At 48.9% G+C, this 25,524-nt stretch overlaps 2 protein-coding genes across 2 annotated transcripts; both read right to left on the bottom strand.

The window, feature by feature from the left end:
• Nucleotides 1–384: 384 nt before the first annotated feature.
• On the bottom strand, nucleotides 385–5,957 carry LOC128723741 (RING finger and SPRY domain-containing protein 1-like). The gene is made up of 6 exons (XM_053817507.1): nucleotides 5,698–5,957; nucleotides 1,857–2,190; nucleotides 1,678–1,767; nucleotides 1,488–1,605; nucleotides 791–1,407; nucleotides 385–714 (listed from the first exon to the last, which is right to left on the bottom strand). Exons 1-6 carry the CDS (start codon nucleotides 5,955–5,957, stop codon nucleotides 385–387), a joined length of 1,749 nt encoding a protein of 582 aa, XP_053673482.1.
• A 1,275-nt stretch (nucleotides 5,958–7,232) lies between these two features.
• LOC128726707 (RNA-splicing ligase RtcB homolog) lies at nucleotides 7,233–8,853 on the bottom strand. Its single transcript, XM_053820528.1, has 2 exons — nucleotides 8,609–8,853; nucleotides 7,233–8,541 (listed from the first exon to the last, which is right to left on the bottom strand). The coding sequence occupies exons 1-2, from the start codon at nucleotides 8,851–8,853 to the stop codon at nucleotides 7,266–7,268; spliced, it is 1,521 nt and encodes a 506-aa protein (XP_053676503.1). The 3' UTR covers nucleotides 7,233–7,265.
• Between the last annotated feature and the right edge of the window lie 16,671 nt (nucleotides 8,854–25,524).

Here is a 25,524-nt window from a genome sequence, read left to right as displayed (position 1 = left end):
ACAATATTGGAACAAAACAAGCGACCTGCATCCATAATGTGCATAAGTACATGGTCCATACAAGCCGTGGTCCTTTAACATTCTACAACACAACGATAACCTTTTGCGCTAGAAGCCCGTCTATGCCTCTCGTCAGTGGCTATCGCAAATCTCTATTTAATCCGTAATTATTTCACGCTCTAGCTTATCACGTTACCTACGCTTACGTACACCATCTCACGTATCCTTTCTTGATCTATCATTTTTTCTTCTTTTATAGAAAGCTATCACAATTAGCCACCGCATGGAGGCATTCTTGACAAAGAAAAGAAAGGAGCACAACATAAACATATAACACCATCCAAACCAAAATATCAACGCTGGTTTCGCCGATTGAAAAGACGCTCACTGTTCTACTGACCGTTGATTTAGGTTATTCTGATCGCCTACTACATTATTTGTAGTTGCACCTTCTCCTTCTTCCACTTCATTTACATCTGAATTTACCGGACTGGTGGCTGCATCGGGCGCTACTTCCTCCTGCACCGTGCTCACAATCTCCGCCCGGCACATCGGACAAAACTGCAGCAAGGCGGCACAATTCGTACAAAAGCCACGGTGCTGACACGGTTCTATCCGTACGGTAGCTTTCATGTCGAAGCACAGCGTGCAAGAATCCTCGCGGACGCTAAGCTTGCGCAACTGCTCCAGGAAAAGATGGCGTGGTAGAACGATCTGTTCGAACATTGCAAAAAGAAAATGAGACGTTTTTGAAACTTCTGTAGCGTAGTATAGCGGAAAGAATCCTCACCTTATCCTGCTCGCTCAGGACAGCATGACCGTTGAAGCTTTTGAAAGGGCGATTTTTCGGCGGGTAAACGAACGCAGTGGAGCCAAAGTTAAACCGACACTGCTGGAATGACATGAACGATGCCGCGGCGAAGAATCCATCGGCGGCGGATTCAAACAGCTGTTTCAATACCTCACCGTCGACACCGTCCAGACTGAACACCACTTCTCGCGCGTCAAGATCCAACAGACAGCCAAGGATCGACCCGGCAGACCAGACGTTCAGATTGTGCTGCATCGGTTTCGCCTTGTGCCAGATCAGCTTCCGACACCCATCGAACGCGATCGAGTACGCATCGTCACCGATACCATAGCCCTCGTGGCTGAGGAAGTTGGAGTCCTTAGTCGCCCACCCGATCTGCATCACGCCGGGTGTCATGATCAACACTTCGTAGTACCAACAGCCCGCGTTCACCTGGTACGTACAGCGGACGCTCTCGAAGGAGTATGCATCACAGCGAGCCGTGAGACCGTCGGCTGAGATTTTCAAGTACTCGCTGACGTCGCGGGTGTTCAGCATCACGTTCACGTTGCTAACGTCTGCCACCTCGTAGGAGTACTGGCGTCCCTCAATAAGAACTAAGGAAAACACACAAAAAATGTTACACATTATAAGTTTGACGAAACCGGACACGATGTTTCTATCCACGGCTACTTACAGTAGTTGTCCAAACACCACTGGGCACAAAATCCGACTTGCCGCAGCGTGTAATCGTTGTTCGTTATGTGCCGCTCCAGCCGTAGAAGTGGGTTGTCCGGATAGAGGGCCAGCTTTCGCTTCAAATGAAACAGAAACATAGTTAAATGCACACGTGGCCTTCGAATAATGCGCTCGCTCCATACACCTACCCTTATAGTGCCTTTATTTTCACTCGTTTGTGCGAACTTCTCCAGCGCAATCAACGAAAACAGCATCACGTCCGGGTGGATCCCTTCGTCCTGCAAGAGCAAAACACAGAGTTCAGTATGGTTGGGATTTTTTTTTCGAACCGATCAATAAACGGTGATCATTTTGACCAACAGCTTACCAGATTCCCGAGGAGATAACCAAGCGTGACTTCAGATAGGGCGGAAATGCTGCACGGTCCGGCCAGCCGTTCCGCCAGAAATCCAAGGATGATGCACATATTACGCTCACGTTTCGGCGTCCGACGGATCGAGCGCGTTATCATGTCGGCCACCTCGAGGACGGATTCTTTCGATGGCAGCGGGCTGTCGTCGAGCAGCAGTGTTATAACGTTCGGGCCCATCGGATTGTCGAGCGGGATCACACGGATCAGCGACTTCACCAGCTGTATCCATCCCGACGGCTTGTCTGTGATATCGTGCAGCAGTACCATCGAGCTAGGCGTTTCCGGTTCACTAAGGACGGGCGGGGGAAAATAAAAATACTCAAAATAAAGTTTTTCCAAGGCGTACTTTTAACGTATTTCAAATTAAACAAAAACAAATGTTTTACTTGCAAATTTATCAGCATTTAAAAGAAGATTGAACATTTCAGCTGTCACGTTGTTTCATCAGAACGATCTTTACATCAATAGATCGACCATTTACCCCAAAAAATGTACATTCTTTACAGATTTTATGCGATCACTTTGTTCCAAATCAACGCCCTAAAACAAAATAAGTTTCCTCTGGGCATAACTTTTCAAAAAAGGTCCTAGCCCAGGATCATGTGTTGTGAAACCCGCCAGCAAGTAGCCCCCAGCGGTGTTGAATCGATACACACGCCCTCTTCAAGGCAATTTTCCACCGTGCTGCTGTTTGCACTGCTAACGCCGGGCTTCTTTTCTCGACACACGCGCGTGGAGAATGCTTAGGTGGGAAATTATTCCTCAACACGGAGCCAGGTGCAGTGATTGACATGCATATCAGGGTACAAACGCTGACTCGCGCAACTGCACCCGTGCTAGAATCGTCCGTCCATTCGCGTTCAAGGTTCTGGCGTGATACGTTCTCACGATAGGTTTACGCCGCCCGCTGGTATCGCCGTTTTCTGATGACAGAATGTTTACAAATTCCACCGTACATTATCTTGTTACATTCCGTTTCCATCTCTCGGGCTCTCGAAGCGCGCTGGAAACGCACCCTCCCGAATAATGGTAACGCTTTGTAACGCACGAGGCGAACGGAGGCGCATGGTACAAAGTTTTTTTTAAATTACATATTCGCCCCTCGCGCAACGCGACACACGCAAGCGAAGAAAATTACACGATCCAAAACCGCGGACCCCAGTTCCCCTTTCCCAAGGGGTTTATTGTGTTGGAGGTAAAATGCTGAACACTAACAGGGGCACGTTTTGCTTGTTGTTTTATCAGGAAGAGACCGGTTGGCTTATGACGAAGATGTCCAGCCTATCAAGTGGGGAGTTATCCGAGCGGCCACGCTTGTTTGTTGAAATTTACGCAAACAAGCGTTGATAAGCATTATCAGGAATAACATGCCATTCTAATGCGTGAATAGCTATGCTAAAGCTGGCTACGAATGGCAGAGCAGCTTGCATTAAAAAGTAAATAATGAAGAATCCGGTATAGGTTGATGGGAGTCAGCAAAAATGCGATTAATTCCTAAAAGAAAATATCGTCACTATCCCGAAGCATTCATCATCTTTTAAGAAGGAGTCATAATAAACCTTATACGGCAAATACGAGCGAAACCCTTCAAGGTATACAAACCATACTTATCCGCTACAATTTTTTTACTTATACAAGTCCGATACTTTGGCAACGACCATACTATGTTAAAAACTCCGTCCAGCTCCGAAATTTCATCCTCTGTTTCTCACACCCCCTAAACGGCACCACCCCAGGGAAACAGTAAATCCTCGCTAGAAGGTTTCGTGTGAAAATTAATTAGGATTAGAAGGTTCGCTCTAATTCCTTCCTTTGTTCCTGTTTCCTCCATTCCACCCACCCCGCGGAGGTGACCGGAATTTCCTTTCCGTCACGTAATGCGATACGCGTGTTCGTTGGTGGTTCGCTTTATTGTGGGCTTGGTCAGGATAGCGTACCCTTCTGACGCTGGTTGTGTCCCTTACAACGACGTTTGCTTAACACCCATTTGCCTGTTCCAATTCTTCACTGAGAGAACAGTGCTTAAAGGAAGGTATTTTACTAAATGGCATTATAACGTACGTCGTTTTGTAGATCAAAACGTAGGCTCTTTGTATTGACTTGCTGACCTTCCTTTTAAGGGATCCTTTGGGTGTGGATTGGTACCGTGGGTGTCCAAAGTTTTAGCAGAATATGCGTGGCATGCGGATGGCTTAATTTACTCACATAGCTCACACCTCAACCGTCCACTCTCTCTTTTCGAAGACGACGGAGATTTCCACGGCAGTGCGGCAAAAAGAGAACCTCATTAAACGCACCACGAATTTTCTTTATGTTGTTCTAAATCTGTCAAGCAGCCATTAAAAATTGACGACGATTGGCGCAAGGTTAAAGATGAATCACGGGCACGGGTGGGGGGGAGGGTTTCCCGCATGTGCAATCTCAAGAACCTCTTCTAACGGACACCCCACGGAGATAAGGTAAGACTTCATATCTCCGCCACGCGGCCACTGGGGATAAGATAGCTATTTCTAAAGGGCCAAACAAGTGACGACAACAGTCGCAACCATTTTTGCTGGATTGAAGTGATCAACTTTCACACGATGGCAACTTCCCAGCCTCATTACGGTTGCTGTGTAACCGATTCGGGGTTGAATTGGGTGACAAAACACCCTCAAAAGGTGGTCGAAAAATGAGCCTTTTGTTCGTGGTTTGTTGACCAACTGAACGGAATAAATTTGAAATTAATTTTTACCTCCATCGGTAGATGTATTTGGCAAATTGTTCACAGTTGCGTTTGATGACAAACCGCCCTCATTTGGTCTCTCTCTCTCTCTCACTCCCGCCCATCGATTGGCGGCAAACGATTACTTTATCAGCAAATTGTTAACCAACCGGACGAAATTAAACTAAACCAGCGTAAGTTGATTAACGATGACGAAAATTATAGCTGCAATGCGCAGCAGAACGCTCAAGGTCACAGAAAGTGATCGGAAAAAAACGGCTACGCAATGCGTGCTTGAGAAGTTCTGGCACGGAAAAGAGAAACATTCCGACGAAAGCGACAAAAATTAGCTTCCCAACCGGACGGACGGACGGACCAACCGATACGACTTGTTCCATCACCTCACTGCTGACGCATACCCCGTTGATAATGTAATCTATATTTAGTCAATATTGAATCATCCCCCCCAGGCGGTGACTGAGCTACTAGAAGTCAAATGCGCCCCTTCCGTGGGCGTAATTAAGCAGGGAAGGGCGTAATGTTTCAATGTGAAAATTGCATCTCTTCGTGCACGGTTCCGTGTATCTCGGAGCGTTCAGGTTGCGCCGTTCGATAATCGTACGCGCATATTAATTACACACATTTACTGCGGTGGCACGTGTTTGAAGGCGACACGGTGCGTAGTGTTAAACGGCCCCAAAATGGCCCCGTAGGCGATAACCCCGAGCGCGCGCTCGTACGGATCGATCCATTTCCGGCCTACGGCAAGGATTATCGTTACGGGGCCAAAGGTCATCGGGGTAGGATAATGGTGCGTGAGTAATCCGTCGCATGAGCTGGCCGGCAGGTGGAATGGAAACCCGCCCGGCGACTCCATCGATCACGGTGTGTGCTTTGAGAGCTTGAAGCGCCATTCGTTAATTATACTCGTTTATACCCGGGTGGGGGCTTTTCTTTTGCCCTTTCGAAGTTCCGGCGACCTTCCGATGGTTGGATTTTACGAGCTTTGCGACTGTGCGAACGGTTTCCGTAATTTCTAGCATTAACACCCGGCCAACGGACGGTTCAATTTGTGTTCCCATTGGTACTTACTTGTCCACTATCGAGCCGATGATTTCGAGCGTTTCCTTGACCAGCTCGTCCACGGTGTCCGACAAGGAAGCCTGTCGATCGGAACGGGAGTAGAAGCGGATGTGATGGCCGTTCTGGCCACCAGCGCCGGTACCAACGCTTCCAGCCCCAGTACCAAATGCCAGCCTTCCCGTGTCACTGCCATTGCCGGCGTACGAATCGCGACTGCTGTCGTCGACGAAGCTTTCGTTGACCTTGTCCTTGCACAGACACACGCCCATGGTGGTACACCGGTGTCCGGGGGGGAAGAGCCCCGCGGGGGGATGAACGAAACGACGGAAGGTCAAGGAGATGGGTCTGGTCCAGGGGGAGAGCCGGAACGCAGGGTGGATAGATGGTGGTGCTGCTGCTACTGCTGCTGCGGGTTGTTCCGTCGCTTTGCCGGATGTTGAGTGCCGCGGATTAGGTGTTATGTTGCCAGCTTCTTCATCGTTGGCATGGCTTTCTGCGGGCCAACGTACCACCGTTGCCGAAACGTTGGAAACAACGATTACGACGACGTCGTTCCACCTGTCAACACGAATACACTCGACTTAGCAGTGCTTTTTTCACGCCACGAAATCACCCGCGATTTGCCGCTGCCAAACGCTCTAAATTAGACACTCAACAAATGCCCGGACACAAATGGGACACACTGTTGCCTGTCGCGCCACTGCCACCTGCTCCACTTCTTGCCTTCTCTACTACTAACGGCGCAACAATCGACGCACGCACAGGGGCGACGGCTTTGACTGAGACAAACACGTAAACAAACGCAATCAACGCACTCGCAGCGCGGCGGTTGTGGCCCGGGATCAGAACCGGGTGGTGATGCTTGGCGAGCGGGGAGAGCAAAGGAATGCGAAAGCTCACCGTGCGCTGACGATTACGATCGGTTCTTGTGGGACCAGTTGGTGCCTTTTTTTGTCTACCATCCGTCGCCCGGTACCACAACCCTTTCACGGACCGTCGACGGAAGAGTCAACGAAACGGGCAAACAAATAAGCTTGGGAGACACCAATTTCACCACGGCGACGAAGCACGAACGCAACTGAATCGTAGATGTGAAGACAAAACGGAGCCTGCAATCTTTTCACTGTGCTCGCGGTGCCGTTTGGTTTCTCGTTAATCCCTTCTTCTAATTTCTCTTCTTCCTACGAATGCTCCCAGCGCGGGTTTGGAAGTGGTGCACTAACCTGAAAATCCGGTGGTAGCCTAATCTTTCTAATTGTTCACTTCACTGAATGTTAAATTAGGTTGCACCGCAAGTTTTGCTGTGCTCTTAAACTTATTAACTTTTACAACGTGCTAGCACTTCGAAAATCAGCTATGTTTTGACAGTCATATGGTAAACAGATGCATTTTATAATTCCGCGTCTTGTTTATAGGGTCGGGTCTAAAGTTAGCTACTTTTTTCGTTTTTACCGAGAGCATTACCAGAGCAAGGACGTTTCGCGCAACTTGTTGAAATAATGAAATATGGGAGTGTTTGTTGTACGAAACAGATGTTTATTGAAATAATTAATATTCACAGCACACCGGCGTCGTCATTAGCCTTTAATAACAGCAATCGGACGCAGTTTAATGGCCTTGTTGCTAATACCTACATCGTGGCACGTTTGAACCACGTCGCGTACATCCTTGTACGAATCCGGAGCTTCCTCCTGGACCAGCTTAGGAGATGCGACTCGGATGGAAATTCCCTTTTCTTCTAGGTCTCGCAGCACGTCCTTGTAGTCAAGATTACGGCGAGATTTGGCACGTGACAAGCTACGTCCAGCGCCGTGACAGGTCGATCCGAAAGTCTCCGCCATGCCCGTTTCCGTGCCGGTCAGCACAAAACTGCACGTTCCCATGGATCCACCGACGAGCACTGGCTGACCGGTAAGCTGATAATCGACTGGGATCAGCGGATGGTGCGGTGGAAACGCACGCGTGGATCCTTTTCGGTGGACGAGTAGCTGTTTCGGTCGGCCGTTGACCATGTGTTCCTCCATTTTGGCGACATTGTGCGACACATCATAAATGACGTGCATATCGAGATCGTCAGGCGTGGTGTTGAACTGCTTCGCGAAGGCTTGTCTTGTAAGGAACGTCATGGAACTACGGTTCACCCAGGCAAAGTTGGCGGCTGCCGACATCGCTTTCAGATAGTTCTGGCCTTCGGGGCTATTGATTCGGGCACATGCCAGCTGCCGGTCGTTTGTCTCAATTTTATCTCGTTTCATCGCTTTTTCCATCTCGACCAGCGCATCGGTTGCAACCTGGTGACCAAAACCGCGGCTACCCGAGTGAATCATTACGCAAATCTGTCCCAGCTCTTCAATGCCCATCTTGCTGGCGGCGTACTTATCGTAGATTTCCTCGACCACTTGAATTTCGGCGTAATGGTTGCCGGCCCCCAATGTACCAAGCTGTGGAAGTCCGCGCTTTTTGGCGCGCATGCTGACTTTGCTCGGATCGGCGTTCAACATCCGACCATACTCCTCACAGTGCTCCTTATCTTCGGCCCAAACGTATCCTTCACGTAGCGACCAATCCATACCCATCTCGAGAGCTTCTTCGAGATCGTGCGCGTTCATCGGAATGATACCCTTGGACCCGACACCTACGGGGATGTGATCGAAAAGGGATTGAGCTAGCTGCTCCTTTACCGGCAGAAGATCTTTTTCGAACAGGTTCGTGCGAAGCAATCGCACGCCACAATTGATATCAAAGCCGACACCACCAGGTGAAACGATGGAGGTAGGATCGCTCATGTCAAAAGCGGCCATGTTGCCGATCGCAAATCCGTACCCGGAATGGATATCGGGAAGACCAACCGATCTGCGAACAATTCGTAACGATAACAATTACAAGAGCAAAGATAAATGTAACATTTAGAATACTTTACCGTCCAACTATGCCCGGCAGGGCGGCAACGTTTGCAATCTGTTTAACGCCGGGAAGGAATCCTCCGGTCATTCCAGGCCGACAGGCGTTGCGTAGCTCGTCGAACATAAGTTTCTCTAGACGACTATTGGCGTAGAACACCCCTTCAACGTTCATGTTAGATTGGAAGCCTTTTTTGATCAGGAAGCTGTTTGGCGACAACCTCTCGATATACTTCATTTCTTCATTGTACTCTCGGACAACCATTTTGTATCGAATTGGGAGTTTTCAGAAGAGATCTTATCGGGTGATTTGGCGAAAATGCAAAGCTAATTTCTTTTTACAGTTGATGCAAACCTGACTTCTACTTTTTCTTTTTACGCTCTAAGATTATCCTGTGGATGATGGATCGTATAATAGCTTTTTACACCATGCGTCACTCGTTAGAAAACTCTAACAAAGTCCCTTCTAAACAAGACTTTTCTATCTATTTAGTTATTCCAACAATTTGATGTTGATTTCATCACTCCATTCAGTACACCAACACGATTTGTATATGGATCTTGGCACGCAATCTTGTTATGACTTTCGATTTTTCCGGCAAGCTGTTTATGTTGCTGGGGCAAGTACTTTGTAGACTGATTTAAAATCCCGGATTGATAAGTGTAGAGAGTTGGTTATTTTAAGAAATTAAAATGTTCCGGATACATAGTTATACGTTGAATAAAACCCAAATGTATGTCTTGAATTAGTCAAAAGAATTTTAGTAGACACTAGTTTAGAATATAGTTGAAACATTCCGGTTTTGCGATTTCTAAAGCTTATCTAGAACGAACCAATTTTTATACATGCACACTTTGAAACGGACGTTAGGAAAATGCTAGCTATGCTTTGCTAGAATGCTAAAGCCTGTTCGCAGATAGGAGCGAAAGATATTATATATAATTTCCAATGTTCGACGAAAACACACATCTTCCCATCACGGTCCTTGAGCGAGTGTTGACCAGATTTGTCATGTGCTTCATCACAACCTTTAAAACCACCCATTCCACCAAAATGTCCTGCTAGATGACCACATGCTTCCATACGAACATGTGCAGGTTTGGGTAATTTTTCCATTAATCCGCCTCGAACACGCTTAATGCCCTCATTATTCATTGTCTTCGGCGCAACGTGCCTCCATGGTACACGCTTTAATTATACGCCGAATTCGGGGCTTCTCGCCGAACCTATAGACACATTCGACTATTCTCACATCGTAGACCTCCTCCGCAGCGTCGGAAGCCCTGAAGAACCAAACGAAAGATTTATCGAGCACACAGACGTACGGCGCACGAGCCAAAAGGGTCGGGCCACGCGTTCCAATCGCCGACGGAACCGTCCTCGAAGGTAGGAAGCAGCTTTCGTTCACGGTTGGCTGTGCATATTTCCAGCCACCTACCCACCTAGTCCGAAAGCCCCCAAGGCATAACCCCTATGCCGCGACTAGGCGGCTGGATTCGATCTCTGACGACGCGCTGATCCGCCGTGAGGTCTCGCAGAGGCCGCGGATCCGGTGCGGCCCCCAGTTCGGTCCAAGGTGGGAGTCCAGGCGTGGGCAGATGAGAATCGACAGATTAGCGGTTGGCCCCGTACGCTCTAATGCGCCCATGGTAGGTTCACGAGAGTGCCACGACCAAACCGACCCTAGTACGTCGCCAAGCGCCTGCACCGATCGATGGTAGGTTAATTTGAACGCATACACCAACGGGCGGGCTTGTTGAGCTAGTAGACATTTCAATTTTCGATCGCAACGCGATTTCGAACGTGTCATTTCGGGGGGAAAAACCTAGCGAAAGCAGTTCTTGCCAGAAGCAGCTCACGGACAGAAGCAGTGCAGCGACTCAACGCCATTAAGACCCGTGAAACATCCTCGGGAGCAGAACGAACAAGCTGACTCACAGGAGAGCAGCTCAAATTTTCGCACACCAGGGAATTTATTCGCCAGCACTTCTCTGTCGCCTCGCTGCGAAGGCGAGTAGTAGTCACCCGCAGGATCGTGACGAAGCGGCAGTGGGCAGAAGCAGACCGAAAAATAAAAACAAAAGATCTTCAAAAAAAAAGGAAAGAGTAAGCTCCCCAAAAAATGGCAAAAACCACATTCGTTCATGGTGCCGGGCCCGGTTTCTCGCCCTGTTCCTGACCCCTTTCTTGTTTGCCCGAGGGAACGATTTGGCGGGTGTTCGCGAAACCGCACCGGCCACGCTGCACCAGTTTCCGACGGACTGCTGGAGGAGTACGAACGGAACGTTAATGAATTCGAACCACCCCCGACGGTGCTGTTGGTGTTCTTGCTCTCTGGTCGCGCTTGTGGGTCCCAATTTTCGAGCCAAACGATCCTTGACGAGTTGGAGGTGCTTTTTGTTAACGGTCATGTGATCATCCGGCTATCGATTCGTGGTAGCTCTGTTGAACGATCACAGCCCGCGAAAGGCTCAAGCGAAAGTTTGGCTACGGAAAGCCTGTTTAAGAACCTCTAATTAGCCGTGCGTGTTCGTGTGTGTTTGTGTGTGTTTGTCCCGTAAAATCGTGGACACGATCGGTGTCGATCGCCAGTGCTATCGCAGCAAGGTGTCACCACGCGAGAAGACAGCCTGGTGATCATAACCCCCCATTAAGTGCTACCCCGATTTGATACGACATCATTAGCATACGTTTCGCGCCCGCAGTAACAGGATTAGCTGAAGGAGCAAGCTCATAAAACGCACACATTCGGACACTCTCGGCCCAAACCCCTGAGTTGGGCTCCATAAAGCTGCGACACTTTGCCAGGTGGAGTTAACACGCGAGTACGACGTCTTCTACTCGACCTCGGCTGACACAGGAGCAGGAGTTCGCGATCGCACGTCGAGGTAAGTGAGCTAGACCTGCATTAGCATAGAACCCTACGGAAAGTCGGTGTACCTTATCTACTGGAGTCCATTGTCGGGAGGCCAAGGCTTTACGTCAGCGTCATACACCGAGATACACGCGTTCTGTCACAGGTGGCCCTGTGCTTCTGAGACGGTGTGTCTCAGACGGTTAAAGTAACTCCCAAAAAGCCACCCGACCAACCGAGTCATCGAGAAGGCCGTGTATGGTTGGCGTAAAAGTTGCATAAATTTTGACACCCACCCAAACCCCTTTCGGTGCACACAAACACTCAGAGGGTGTGCTCAGAAACCCAGCTGTCACGCAAATGCGCGGCGCACGATGTGTTTCTCATATCGCCGTTGCTGCTGCTCGAACTCTGGGGTCTGACCTGAACGATCGTGATCGCGGGCTAGAGGATCTAGGGATATACACGGTATAACTTATTTTTTTTTGCTGCTACTGCTGTAATCTCCATTTGCCTCCATCTGCTCAGCCCTGTGGAGGAGTTCCAGTGGAGGTGTCGGTACGGTGACCTCCTGCCGCTGCGATCGCTCAGTAGACCATGCTTTTCGCGCTCTCCCCGATCTGCCAGGCTGGTTGGAGATGAACACGGTGTTTGCTATCGTGCCCGTTAGATCTCTTCAAACCCCGAGTGAACCGTGCCAGGAGACTGCCAGTAAAGAAAAGCAAAGACATACTTCGCACACCGCCCGGGTGAGGTCCTTATTTGGGCGAACGAGCTTGAATGTCTTTTCGATGTTACGCGGCCGGGGGTTCTTTTTCATTTCGCTTACGTTGTTTGATGGTGTTTTGTTTTATTTCGCCCATTTCGGGAGCGGGCGTACTACGCACGAGCCCACCCCTACGCGCGCAACGTCTGCAAGGCGGGCCTTTTTTATTTTTCGAGAATGCTTCGCGCCTGCGGTTAGGCGGTTGTTCGACCACCGGTAGACCTTCGACAGGCCCACTCGCGGGCCCTGATCGCGTATGGTGCGCCGCGGTTTCTTCATTCTTTTTTTTTTTTCCTCTCTCCATCTCTTCATCTACTTCTCGATCGCCCTCTTTCGGGCACTATTGCGAGCTTGGTCGAGGGTGTGGTTACCAAAAGGCTTACGGTGTCAGGGTTAGCGGTGTTTCGGGACCGCTGTTTTTTTGGGATGGTGCAAGTTTTTCGCACTCCGGATGCTGCAGCCATAAATGCACGCATGGGGGCAGTTCCGTGCGCTCGAAGAATAATGCGAATGTGCAGAATTAGACGTCACTAACCTTGGTGTTACCAAAGGGTGTAGTACCTGTTTGAGCTCTGTCCGTAAGGGGTGATGTTAAACGCTTAATGTGTCGTGAAGGCCATGAAGACGGAGTTCTCTAAACACGGGATTTTACCATAACATAACATACTTCCTAAAACATAGCCCTCAATGAAACAGTGACAATAGCCTGCGATCCTTTTTGAGAAGAATAACCCGAGCTCGCAAGGATGTGATGATATTTGCAGTGACTCAAATAAAGAGTCCTCCAAACATTTTGTACCTGATTTCAACTGACCAGCGCCACCTGGTGGCAGGATATACCATTATCCATAACGTTAGGACGTCTATGATGGTACTAAATATAATTTTTTCCCTTTTGTGTACTATCAGACCTCATGTGAGTCTGGAGACGGTAGCGAATTAATGCACCAGCCCGCAGTTACGATTACTCATAACTCACCCCCGTGGTCTCGCTAAGGAGGCCAGGATTAAAGGGTATAATTCTTCGAAACACTTCAACCACGGCTATCGGTCGTGGGATGTGTTGCTCGATAAATCAGATAGCGTATTTTGCACTTTTCCGAACCTGTGTGAGTCGGGTGTTGATATTACGAAGCGCTTCCCGAGAAGGAACAGGGCACAAATGCACCTCGAAGAACGCAGCGTGAAAGATGAAGAAGACCTTGCGACATCTATAATTCCCTCTTCTTCGCTTGGGGACTCGCAAGTGATGCTACCGTCGCTGTTTTGGAGCTCGAATTGAGGATTGTTCGAACTAAGGCGATATCAATGAAAAGACATCGCTAATTCCCTCATCTTGGGGAGCTTCTAAACATTCAACACAACCGAATTCACATCCGGCAGCACTACAAAACGGTTATGCAAATGCGAACGAAAGCCCCCAGTCCGAAAGGCTCTCTTTAGGGGTGGATTAAGCTCCCAAGCCGATGAATTAAAGCCTCCCGAATCGCAAGCATTCCACGTGCGATCGCTTGACAACTTAAGCTCGCTACCGTAGGCCAAGAACTGCTGCTCTACGCCCTAGAAGCGACCCACCTTATGCGGCCAGTGCAGCTCACCGCCTTTTTTCCTTTCATGGGAAGATGCTTGGCGTTGGAAATGGGGTTGAAACGGGCGGGCTACACCCGGGGGTGGATGTCCCGTGCAGACCGGAGTAGGCGTAATGATGTCGTCTGCAGTCTGTCGTCGCACCTCGGCCTCGGAGTCCAGTGGCCCCGATTCGTGGGCACACAGCCCCCGTCCATTTCATCCCTTGTCTTTCACGGAAAAACACCATCCCTCTTCTTGTGCTTCCTTTACGCAGAGGGTTCGTTCGAATGTACCGTTCGAAAAAGAGCGAGCGAGAGAGAACGAAACCGCGTGCGTTGATTCCAGTGCAAGGAAAACCTCGCGGAAAAAGGGGAGACATAAATGGACGGCGTTTCTCATTATCATGACATTTTGGAGCGGCCATCGAATTGCGGGCCCACCAGAAGCGGGAGAAGAAAAACAGCAAATAAAACGGTTCATCTTGGTAGGAGCGAAATTTCGTCTGGAACCGAATGGAGGTTGAACCATTTCAAGGACCATTTCAAGGGTGATCGCAACCGGTAGGGCTGTACTATGGCAAATAAGGTTCACCAGTGCGAGTGCAGCTGGATAAAGAGCACGAAAAAGGGAAAGAAAAAGCGGCCCATTTCGCAAATGAAACGGTAGCCAGCCCCCAAAAGCTCCCCTTCTTCGGTTCTGCGCTCGATGCCACATATCATAAAAATCTCGTACACGATCCGTCCAATGCCATTACCGAAAAGAAACGCAAGATTCGAAATGGGCACCGATTTCGAAAACAATAAACCACTTTTACCGGCCTAGCAGAATCGAGCCTGCACTGAAACGCGCGAATATCTCGACCAATTTCTTCTGATATCCGAAACCAAAATGAGTTTTTTGTGCTGCTCCACCGGTGCTCGAAAATAATGAAGCCATGAAGCTGCAAAAGAAATCCAGCTCGCCGTCAAGGTTTGCTTTTTGCGTGGTTCCTCATGGGGTGGGAAAATGTTTCGGGCGAGCCGCACGGACTCGCCGTACGGACATCGAAGGTCAGCCGCAACACCCGGGGTGTAATGGGTGTAAAATTGAAATTGAATTTTTGACATTTTGCTGCATCGGAAAGGAGCGGTGCGGGGGAAGTTGTATAAAAAGCGGATCATGAGCAAAAAAAAAGCCACGTACCCCCACGGTACGCCGGTGGTAAATGGTAGCAATGTTAATTACCATTCGTGTGGTATTCGGTGTCTGAGGCGAAAGGATTACGCCCGAGAAGGACCGGTAGGCCGTCACGGCGTCAATCTCGAGTTGTGAGGCCCGTAAAGATGGGTATTAAATGTTGTGAAGAAGTACGGGCGTGTGGCGTTGACTTTCTGAGGGAAAAACAGCCACAGTCTTATCTGTGTGACACTTCAGAATCATGCTTGGAGTTGGAAGCAGCAAAACAAGTTTAAATAATAACGAGGTGTAAAATTCACTGAAAAGATAAGCCATAAGCCAGTGGCACGAGCCTAATATCGACGATTTATGCTGTCGCCCTTTTGCAGCTGGACGACGACGACGACAACGGCTGCATAATGCAGAATTTATTGCGCTTTACCGAGGGCTTGCGAGAGTCGAGCTTGGTGACTTTTTTCATCAACTCTCCGGGTGATTTTTTTCTTCTCCTCCATATCAACGATCATGCGCGACCATGGACCACGAATAGAGTGAACGTTTCCTCTAAGCTCGCAGTTATATTTCTGCCAGCCCGCACAGAAAAGCCACGCGAATTAAAATGTTCATTTGCGGCGACAGAAATGTGGTAGGGTATCGAAGAAAAAAAAATCGCAACAAACGAAATCCCGCACGTGCTGCAAAACTCGCTTGGACAAAACGCTCTCGTAAGGGCGAAGGGAAATTCGCCTCGATCGAGTGTGTTTCGTTAGCATTGAATGGGGTAATTTTTTTCTTCTCTCCAACGATACACATTGTCCACGGTTCACCATCGTGGCCCAATCTGGCCCTTTTGGACGGCAAATAGTTGGCGGCGTACTCGAACAACGGCACGGCATCATGATAAGACGCGAGGTTGGACAAAGCGGGTGGTGATCGCAGAAAAAAAAACACACACACACACACACTTTCAAGAGAAATGAAATATAATCGATTGCGCAACAATCGTAACGACAGGGCGGCCCCATATTGTAGAGAGCTTATCGGTGCAAGATTGATGACCGATCGAGGCTGACGTAATGCGGAAGATCGAAAGGGCTACCCTAGGGCGAACGATCGCCCTTTGCACTAAAGAAAGAGCAGCCATCCCTCGAACTAGGTCACCGTCTTAGGTGGATGAGTAGGGTGGTATCGTAAGGGTGGTTGGTGCATATTTTCTCCACACCACCTCTCACCGATCGATGAGCTTCGATGAGCGTAGAGCTACGGAACCGGCACGGGAGATGGTGCGTGAAAAATGACCGCACGGGTACGCTTTTCCATCGGCCTCTCACCGGAAAACCGGCACCGGGAGTTGGGCGGCTTTTTCCCCAAGGGGTCCCCGGCTCAGTCTGGCAGATGGCTGACGGTCGGTTAGTCACGTTGATCAGGGTGGGTGATAGCTTTTACAGCCCACGGCAGGCCACATCCGACACGCCCCTCAACGGACAACGGGTTGAGAAAAAATGAGTGTTAAAATTTCATGGGGCCAATTGATTTGAAACCTGCGGCATCCTTTCTCCACGTGGCACCTGGGGGGAAGCCATCGAAGCGGGCGTAGAAGAAGAATTACGGCATGTGTGCGATCGTGGCACAGTGAAAGTCCGGCGTGATGAAGATCACGCGGCGAGTCCGCGATCACGGGAAAATGGGGTGGAAAATGGAATGAATGTTTATGCCCACCGACCGGGCGGGTGTTGAATTGTGGAGCAGAACCGTAAAACGTGCCGGACGATAGGACAATCTGCACCCACGCCTAGCAGCGACTGGTGCCGTTTTTTTTTCCGAGAAAGGGTGGTGCAATGAAAACTAACGCGCCTTAAACGATCCCGTTGCAAGTGGGTGCTCTCTGGAAGGGGGAGGTTGCGAGAGCACAAAATGAAACCGACAAAAAAGCTGGAAAAGCGCACAACAAGAAGCTAGCAAACAAACAAACAAAAACCACCCAAAACTGACGGGTTGGCAACACTGAAACGAAACGCAAGCAAAAGTACAAAACACCACGAAACATGGGGCGAACAAAAACAAAAGCAAACGGCATGAAGGAGAAAAAATACACACCACCGGTGGAAATCAATTGAAACGCACTGGGAAACGAGCAGCGGCAACAGATAAGAGGAAAACAATTGAACCGCGACCGGGGTAGAGACCGACCGGGCGACCGGATAAAGCCGACCGATTGTTGTCCAGCTAGCGGCCGGGAAAACGTAGCGCGCGGAAAAATAATTGGGAAAAGCAAACAACAGCAACAGCAGCAAAAGAGGAAAAAAGCACCACCAGATGGAGCCACGGTGATAGCGATGGGAAGCGGAGTGGAAATGGACGCGTAAAAAACAGAGGGTACTCCGAAGCCCCGGAACCACGAACCAGGCGATGAAGTACAAAAACAAACATACGTAAACACGAAAATAAATGAATATAAAGGAAATATATTAATGTGCGTATATATATATAAAAACAAAACCACTCAGTGGTAAAACGCAACATCGGTGCAGGTAACGAACGGAGCAAACGAGGCGCAATTAGACTCGATCGAAGGGGAGGCTAACTTATGCAACACGCGGTACTAGTTGGAGGGCCATTTCGGTGGTTGATGGATTTTCTTTTCCCTTCAACTTGCGGTCGGATAACATCAATCGAATAAAAGTGTATTATCCCCCCTCGATTCGTGGAACGAGATGAATGAAAAGAGTTGCCTCATTGGCTGAAGCAAAAATCGAGTAAAGTTTGTTGTAATGATCCGCTGTAGCAGCCACGGAGGGTGCCCATTTAAATGCACCGTTTTGCATCGGTCAGTTTGATGAATGTTTTGTGTGCATTGCAAAACAAAAAAAGAAACGAAAGGGAAAAAGGAACACTTGGCAGCCATTTGAGCTGCATTCCGGTCGGTTGTTGGACACTTGGAAAACCGCACGCCTCCTCGGGAAGAAGCATGCGGTAGGAAAGCGAGCAAGTGGAGAGAAAAAAAAATCGAACGCGGATAGAAACAGAAGAAATAGTTGGTAATTATTCATGCGAACGTCAGTTCTGTCATGTACGGCTAAAAGCGGGTAGCAGGAAATTTGCATACCACAAAATAGGAGCTGAAGGCAAAAAAAAAGGAAACATTTGAAAGTTACTTCCCCGGGCAGCATTAGCACAACAAAAAAAAACGGCCAGCCATACGGAAGGAAAAAAAAACCACAACCCCGACAGGCAAACGAACCACCCCAATCAATGCCGGAGCGCCATTATGCATGACATATCTCGATAGGAAGGAAAAAGCGCGTTTCAGGGCACGGTAAACAAATAGCATTCGGTAGGCAAATGGCGCTCGGTTTCACTTTCAATCCGGTGCCGAACGCACGGAACCGGGCTTCCTTTCGCCCAGACGGGCCATAAATATGCGGCTCTCATTTCCCTGGGTTCCGAAATCACGCCCAACTGGGCACGTGAAAATTTGTTTAAAACCACCCACCGATGTTCCGGTGGCCGGTTTGATGGATGGGAGCGGTTCGGATGTTATCAGTTCAACCACACCGACTAGATCCACACACATATGCGCAGACATGAGCCAGTCACCCGGAGCTATCACCCCGAGGGATAGACATTAAGCTAGTGATATAGTTGAGTGGTGTATTTAAACAATATCACTGTCACGTGTCGGCCCATTGCCATTTGCATCCGGTGAATTTCTGACGTCGTCATGTCAAACGCATGGCTTGCTTTGCTTTGTTTTGTCTTCTCCCTTAAAACACCATTGTGTGTGTTTTTCCCCCTGCTTAGTATGATTAGCACTCCTACCGGACTCCGGATGGGATTGCGTTCCGGTTTCCTTACACGGTGGTGTTGAATCACGCGTCAAGGCCGACCCAAGAGTCTGTCATTATCGTCCTATCGGCGGGCAGATGTTGGATGTTCGAAGAGCCGTGCCGAAATGGCTTTAAAATCATCCAATATCCGTGCTTATGAGCCTAGAGCCTATAGGCTCCCCGTATCTGTCTCGTTAATAATGATGTACCGTAAATCATCGAACGGTTGCGTCACGAAAAAACCATTCCACGGTGATGGGATTGATTTGCGGTCCCCAAAACACGCTGTTTCTCTTTTCGTCCTTAGCTGCAGCTTAAAGCGTGAACCTCCCTCCGGGTGGGGTCATTTGCCATCGTGCTGATAAAAATAAAAACACATTGTTGCTGGCGGCTCCATCGGCAACCGTGGTAAGTGGTTTCCGGTGCGCAGAAATATTATGCCCATCTAGGGAGCTTGCTCGCAGCCAGGTGACTTCTCGCAGGCGCCGGTTGTATGTGGCTACAAAAAAGAGAGAGAAAGAGAAACACTCACACCCGGAAGCAAAGTGCGCTTGGGACGGCCAAAGGGTCTCGGGTTGATTTTCAAGTTCAAGTTCAATCACGATCACGTTGGCCGCAGGGCAGCGACATGCACAGCCGTAATGTCGAGCGTACGCTGGAGTTGTCACCCGTTCCGGGGGACATTTTCTCTCCGTGCGGTTTGCTATCGTGACACGAAACTCACATTAGCGTGTCGCGATTATGTAGATGCGAAAGCCATCTCGATGCCTCTGTGGGGTGGGAATTATTAGATATTTAAATCACGGCATTAAGCCGGCAACACCAGCTTACGGTTGTTGGCTGCCATCGGGAAATTAATCAAGCATTTACTTATGCCGTCTGGGTTACTTATTTGAAAGGAAGTGAGGTACCATATGGACGAGAAATTGAAAGTGTTTACTAAGCTGCCAAGTGGCTGTCATACAAAAGCTAGAAGTAGTAATTTTGTAGCATGCTCAGGAGGATCAGTTTCATTTTCCGGTCTCGTAGTAAACTTTACTCATAAAAAGGCTTTTACTTTTTTTGCAATACAAACCCACCACTCGTTTCGCTTTATGATTACTGGGTTATAAACAAATAAAAGTGTGTAAAAGACTGCCTGGCTAAATTTATGCACCACCCTCGGCACAAAGCCAGAGATTATCCACTTCCGTGGCTTGGTGGCATTGTTCCGAAAAAGGACAAAATTCCATTTCGCTTTCGTCAAAGAGAGAAACCGCGCGCTCTTGGGCCCGGAAATCGTGTCCTGCCGCCAATAAACGGGATTACGCAGCGTCGGTTTGCGCGAAAACCTTCCCAATCCCAATCCCGACTCGAAAAACTCCCAGCAATCGAGCGCCAATTCACGGCCAGTCGCCGAGTTCGCTTATGAGGGTACCCGAACCAATTACCATAAATTCGAAGCAAAATGGTCAAGATTAAAATCATGCCGCCGAGCTGTTTTTTTGCAGCGGCATTTGGGCGACCCGTGTACGCCTGAGTGGATCTACGAATTGGACCTCTCGGTAGGAAAAAGGAAGGATGAAAATTAAAAAAAAAAACAACAACACCATTCCCGCTACCCAGTCCGGGCGATCCGTTTGTGGTCCCAAACTCGAAGCGTATGGTGCCTAATATTCCGGCACCTCACCGGTCACAACCTGGGCCCCGGAACCGCGACCGGAGAAGGAAATAAAAACACTCACGTCCATGAGTGACCGGGTTCGGGCGCTCTTCACCACCCCCAGCAGGTTTGTGGGCTTGAAACCAGCCTGGCCACAGCAGCCGTCGAACGCGGAATGATAATCAGCGATGGTGATCGTGCATAACGATCAATTTCGAGGTTTTTAATGACCTAACGTTTGCCTTTTTTGGCATGCGCTTACGGTTTGATTAATAAGGCGGCGTGCAGCCCAACCGGGGCCCCCGGGCGTCCTGCGCAAGAATTCTTCCACCGCGCGACGATCGACGCACGATCACTTCGACCGGCACCGGTGGAAGATAAACATGCAATTGCTGGCTCGTAAATCAACACACGCAACACCGCGTCCCATCTGCTTCGACGGACGGACGAGGCACTGAAGCTGCCGCTTGGAAGAGCCGCAACAATGAGTGCCATTATCCGGTGAGGGACGAGGATACGGTACGGCACCGCGGTCAGCGTCCCCGATCGTGTCAAGTGATCCTCCGCCGACAACGATGACGATGTGGTGGCCATTGTGTTCCGGCCCTTGTTTATCTTCCGGAAGACGGTGGTTTCTGTGCGTGGTGCTGTGGGGTGTTGCGCTCTTTTTCAGGGTTAAAGTACGGTTATGGTAAAGCCCGCCGACGACCCTGCTGCCTGACGGGTGTTTTGTTAGCCGCCCTGATATGGGCAGTGTTGAACATGATTTAGTTGCTCTGTTTTCGGGGCAGCGGAAGGAGGTGCAGAGTGGATAACGATGCGCACGTTGAACGGTTGTTTCCTGGTGTTGTTGGCCGGTCTCAGCAACATTTGCCGGAAGGACTCTTATAGTGTGCAAGAAAGCATTTCTAAGCTCTAGTATTTGTTTGAAATGTTCTTTTCTTCAGTTACCTTAGAAAAACACATACATTTCAGTGAATAAAGTATAATAAGATGATTAAATTGTATATTATATCAATTGCAGAAGAGACTTATTTTGCATGGCCAAAAGTACATCATGGCCTACCAATAAAATAAGCCATTTATTGACATAAAACTAAGGAAGCGACACATTCCAAAGAGTGCAGCCCCTAGCCGTACCTTTTTCCATTCGTTTTCTGCCCAATTACTTCATTTATTGCATCAAATTACTCTCCGACGCCGTTCGATTTCGAGCGTAAAACAAAAGACTTCAACACACCGAAACAAGCGACGAACCTTTCTCCCGTTCGCGTGCAACGCGTCGAATCGACCGCAAACGTGTTGAATATTGTCAAAGGCACTTTTAGGGGTTTCCTTTCGCACGGCTACACAATCGGGTCGAGTTCGCACACGTGAAAACCGTGCACACACCGCACCACTTATGATGACGCTGCTGGTTGCGGTCATGGCGTGGGGGACCGTAGGAAATTCCTAATTACAAAAACAGCAGTAGCTCTCACACCGATCGGAAGTGGGTCTGAGTAATTATGTAGTACAACCCGCTGGCGATGTTTCGCGCTGCACGAGCAACCCCGTAGCTGCACGCGATCCACATGCCCCGTACGCATGGAGGGAAAGGCACCTTAGGCTACCCCACGGAAGGTTCACTTGGGACGGTTTCCGGGGCGAAAAAACCGCACTGCGAAAGCTCCACCGGGCACGAGGAAGTGCTTTCGCGTCGCAGGTTGGCGATCGCACGGTGCGTTGTTTGCACGGTGTGGAGTTAATTCTGGCGCCAAACCCACCGTTGAGGGCTGGGAAAGGTGAAAACATTCTGCGGGAAACACGCTCGAGGTGGAAAGGAAATGCCACGGTTGGGTCCAATCAAGCCGTTCCTTCCTCTTTTGGGTCCCTTCGCGATCACCGACGGTGTGTTGCATCGGAAATTGGTTCGTCAAACGATCACGCTTGCGGAATGGTGGTGGTGTGAATTTTCCGATATCGCGGTCGAAGCTGGGTAAAATTGAGAGAGGGCACTGGTGAGACCTATCCACTTGGGAGGGCTTTGCTTGGATCCCGAGGGGCATTCACGATGTTGAATTCTTGGAAAATAGTTCATTATGTGGCCTTCTTTTGCGATATGCGAGGGCTTGTTTTTCAACAAGGAACTTGAAAGTAATTTGATGTTGAAAGGCGTCCTCTTACTCTTGCAGTGCAATCAGATAGATACGCATGAAATGTCTATGAAATTCATTAAAAGGATAGTTGTTAGAAGTTTTCACGGTGAGATTAGCTTGATCAAATGTTTATCTTCATTATTTGCTTATATATATCGAATTGCTATTCATTGCTTATTAGATTTTTATAACATTAACTCAATGAAATGACCTTCTAAACCCCATTTAGTTCAAAGCTATCGATATGACATTTTGATAAATTCAATTAACCGGCTCAAGATAGTTAGGCACTAAATTCCTAAAATTATCCACGAGCCTGACCTGTACCTGACCTATTTTTATAAGTAATACCGTTAGGCCCTTCATTAAATGGCAGTTTTTTTCTTGGCCCAGGAAACGCCAACATCTCACCAATTAGTATCCTTTTTCCTAACCGACACCAGCCAATAAACATGCCACTAATAGTAGCAAATGTACTTTACCTTTCCCCCCGTACGGGCACATTTATGGAAGGATGTTGCCACGCGTTCGATCTGAAGCTACCACGTATCGTTGTGCGAACGCATCGAATGCAAACACCGCATGAAGTCGGTGTCCTCCGAATGTCGAGAGTGATAGTTATTTATTGGTCGATAAAGTCGCTCGGGGAAGCACGTCGTCTCGCGCCAAGGGCTGCGTTGGATTGCATCAAATTAATGCAAAAACCCAGCGAGGTATGAGTAAAATGAAATGGTATAATGCGATGTAGAAGAATTTATTGAATGCACTGCTTGACTAACAGCGATGTTTAGCTACCGTTTTAGATCGTGCTGTAAGTACCGTTTTTCGTTATGATCGCAGCCTCATAAGAATTAGAGTTGAAGCTCTCTACTTTTGTTTAAATAGATGAATAGTATACCATTTGAAGCTAACAGAAAAAGAGAATTAATCCTATTTCAACCTAACCCGAAAATGCCAAAGGACTGAGAAGATCACTGGCGTATTATTCGATCTTTTATGTAGCAATAAATTATGCCTCTATTCTCTCCACATTCGGGTGCTTACAAAAACACAAAAAAAACGAGACCAAATCGCATCATAAACACGATGTAAAGCTCCCCGGCAGCTCGACCATTTACCACTTTCGCCTACGGCAAGTAAGATGTCATTCGGCCATTATTACGACTGGCTCATAGAATTACGCCACCACCGTGACTTCTGCGGGTGCGTCATCGTTGTTTGTCCTCCCGTCCCGTACGTTCTAACCCTCCACACCTTCACCCACCCAAACGCTCACTAAAGCTGGACAATTTTTGTCGTCACCAAAGCGACCCTTGTCCGCCATTAGCATTGAATCGATCGGTCGTTTTCCTCGCGGGTTTAATTTTGTTCCTCGCCATTGCTACTGGCCACGCCGTGCTCTAAGCTTGCTCGTTTTTGATTGCTCCATGTAAACCTGCCCCCGTTGCGGGTCGTTCCGTGCGCCGACTTCCAGGCTGGAATGGAGTGGCGAGAACAAAAAAAACGGAACGATCCCGAGCACCTTCCCGGACGCTCGAGACCATATTGGTTGCGCTAAACCGCCTATAAAGACAAACGGCCTGGTTGGCTGGTTGCTGTGCTCCACTCTAGCTATGAATATGGATACCCTCAGGTCGGTGGATGAGCCCAGGCCCACGGCCAAGGGTTGTTAGAAGAAAAAAAAATATCAACGCGACCCAACCGTACGATGATGCTGCTCGATGATCTTCAGCTCGTCTGCGCTCCTCCTCCCACGGGCAAGCGTGCCGTTTATAACAAGTTAATAAAACTGTAACGGATATTGTCGGCTTAGTTTGCCCTGGAATGAAGTCACCAGCCTCGTGGGTTTGTTTGGTTGGGAGAGTGGAAAAGGCAGCTTGAGGAAAACCGAGGCCCTACAAGACACCGGTGAATAATCGATCCGATCCGGACGATCGAGCACGGAACGAGCGGAATCAGGCTGTTTTACACCGTACTGCCGTTGGTGATTGAACGAGAGAGAGAGAGAGAGGCGGGCTAAAAAGTGTAAAGAAAATTAACCGCTGGGGGGATTTACCGAAGCCATTAAGCCAAGGCAGCTTCCGCCGCTACGCAGGACGTCCCAATCCCATGCGCAAGGGTTCGCCTTCAGGGCCACGACACAGGATGATCCATCGTCTTTGGCTCCCGATCCGGGCTTTGGGAAGGCCTTGATTTATGTAGCATTGTTCACCCGAGGGTTGTTCGTTAGCTTCTCATCGCTCAGGTCTCGTCGAAAGGCTGTCTGGGGGCACCTCACTGTAATGGGTGCATCGTTGGATTAACGGGGGCGTGCCGTGATCCTGAAGGCTGTTGTCGAGTGCAACGGCTGCATTTGGACTTGCGGCTGCCTTTCGCTTGCGATCGAGTGAGCTACTTTATTGCAGCTAGCAAGCAGACGCGTAAATCCGCAACGGAACGCTGTGTGTCTGCACGTCCGGGCTCATGACGAGGTTAAATATTTGGACGTTTGGATCGGATCGGTTGACGAGGGTTCCGGGTTGTGAAGGACGAACATACACGACTGGATGCAAATGCCGCGTGTGTGCAATTTCTCTTTCGAAAGGAGCACGAATAAACTTAAAGCCAAGGACAAACTTCGTTAAATAAATGATATTCAAACGATGCAATAACTGCAAAAATGTGCAGCAATAAATGGTTTAATTAAAACATTTAAAACCTGAGCTATCTCAAACAGCCCATCCGTTGGGATTAGCGCTTATCGTAAATAGCGCAATTTACCGCATGCAAAACCGAACGAAGATCAATAAAGTACGGCGTTCTAGCGCATTTATCTTGCCATCCTACCGCTTTCAGTGAGACCAATCCCGCGTTCGCTGGAGCGCATTTCCAACCCGAAACCGATCAATCTAAACCCAGGGCACCAGGAACGACTATTGGTGCAGTAAAACGCAGCCGGTTTTGCATACCGACCGCGTCACAAGCCGACCATAAAATGTACGACA

The sequence above is a fragment of the Anopheles nili genome, chromosome 3 (assembly GCF_943737925.1).
Source record: "Anopheles nili chromosome 3, idAnoNiliSN_F5_01, whole genome shotgun sequence".
In the NCBI taxonomy this organism is placed as follows: domain Eukaryota; kingdom Metazoa; phylum Arthropoda; class Insecta; order Diptera; family Culicidae; genus Anopheles; species Anopheles nili.
This window is presented reverse-complemented; position numbering and strand designations above follow the sequence as displayed.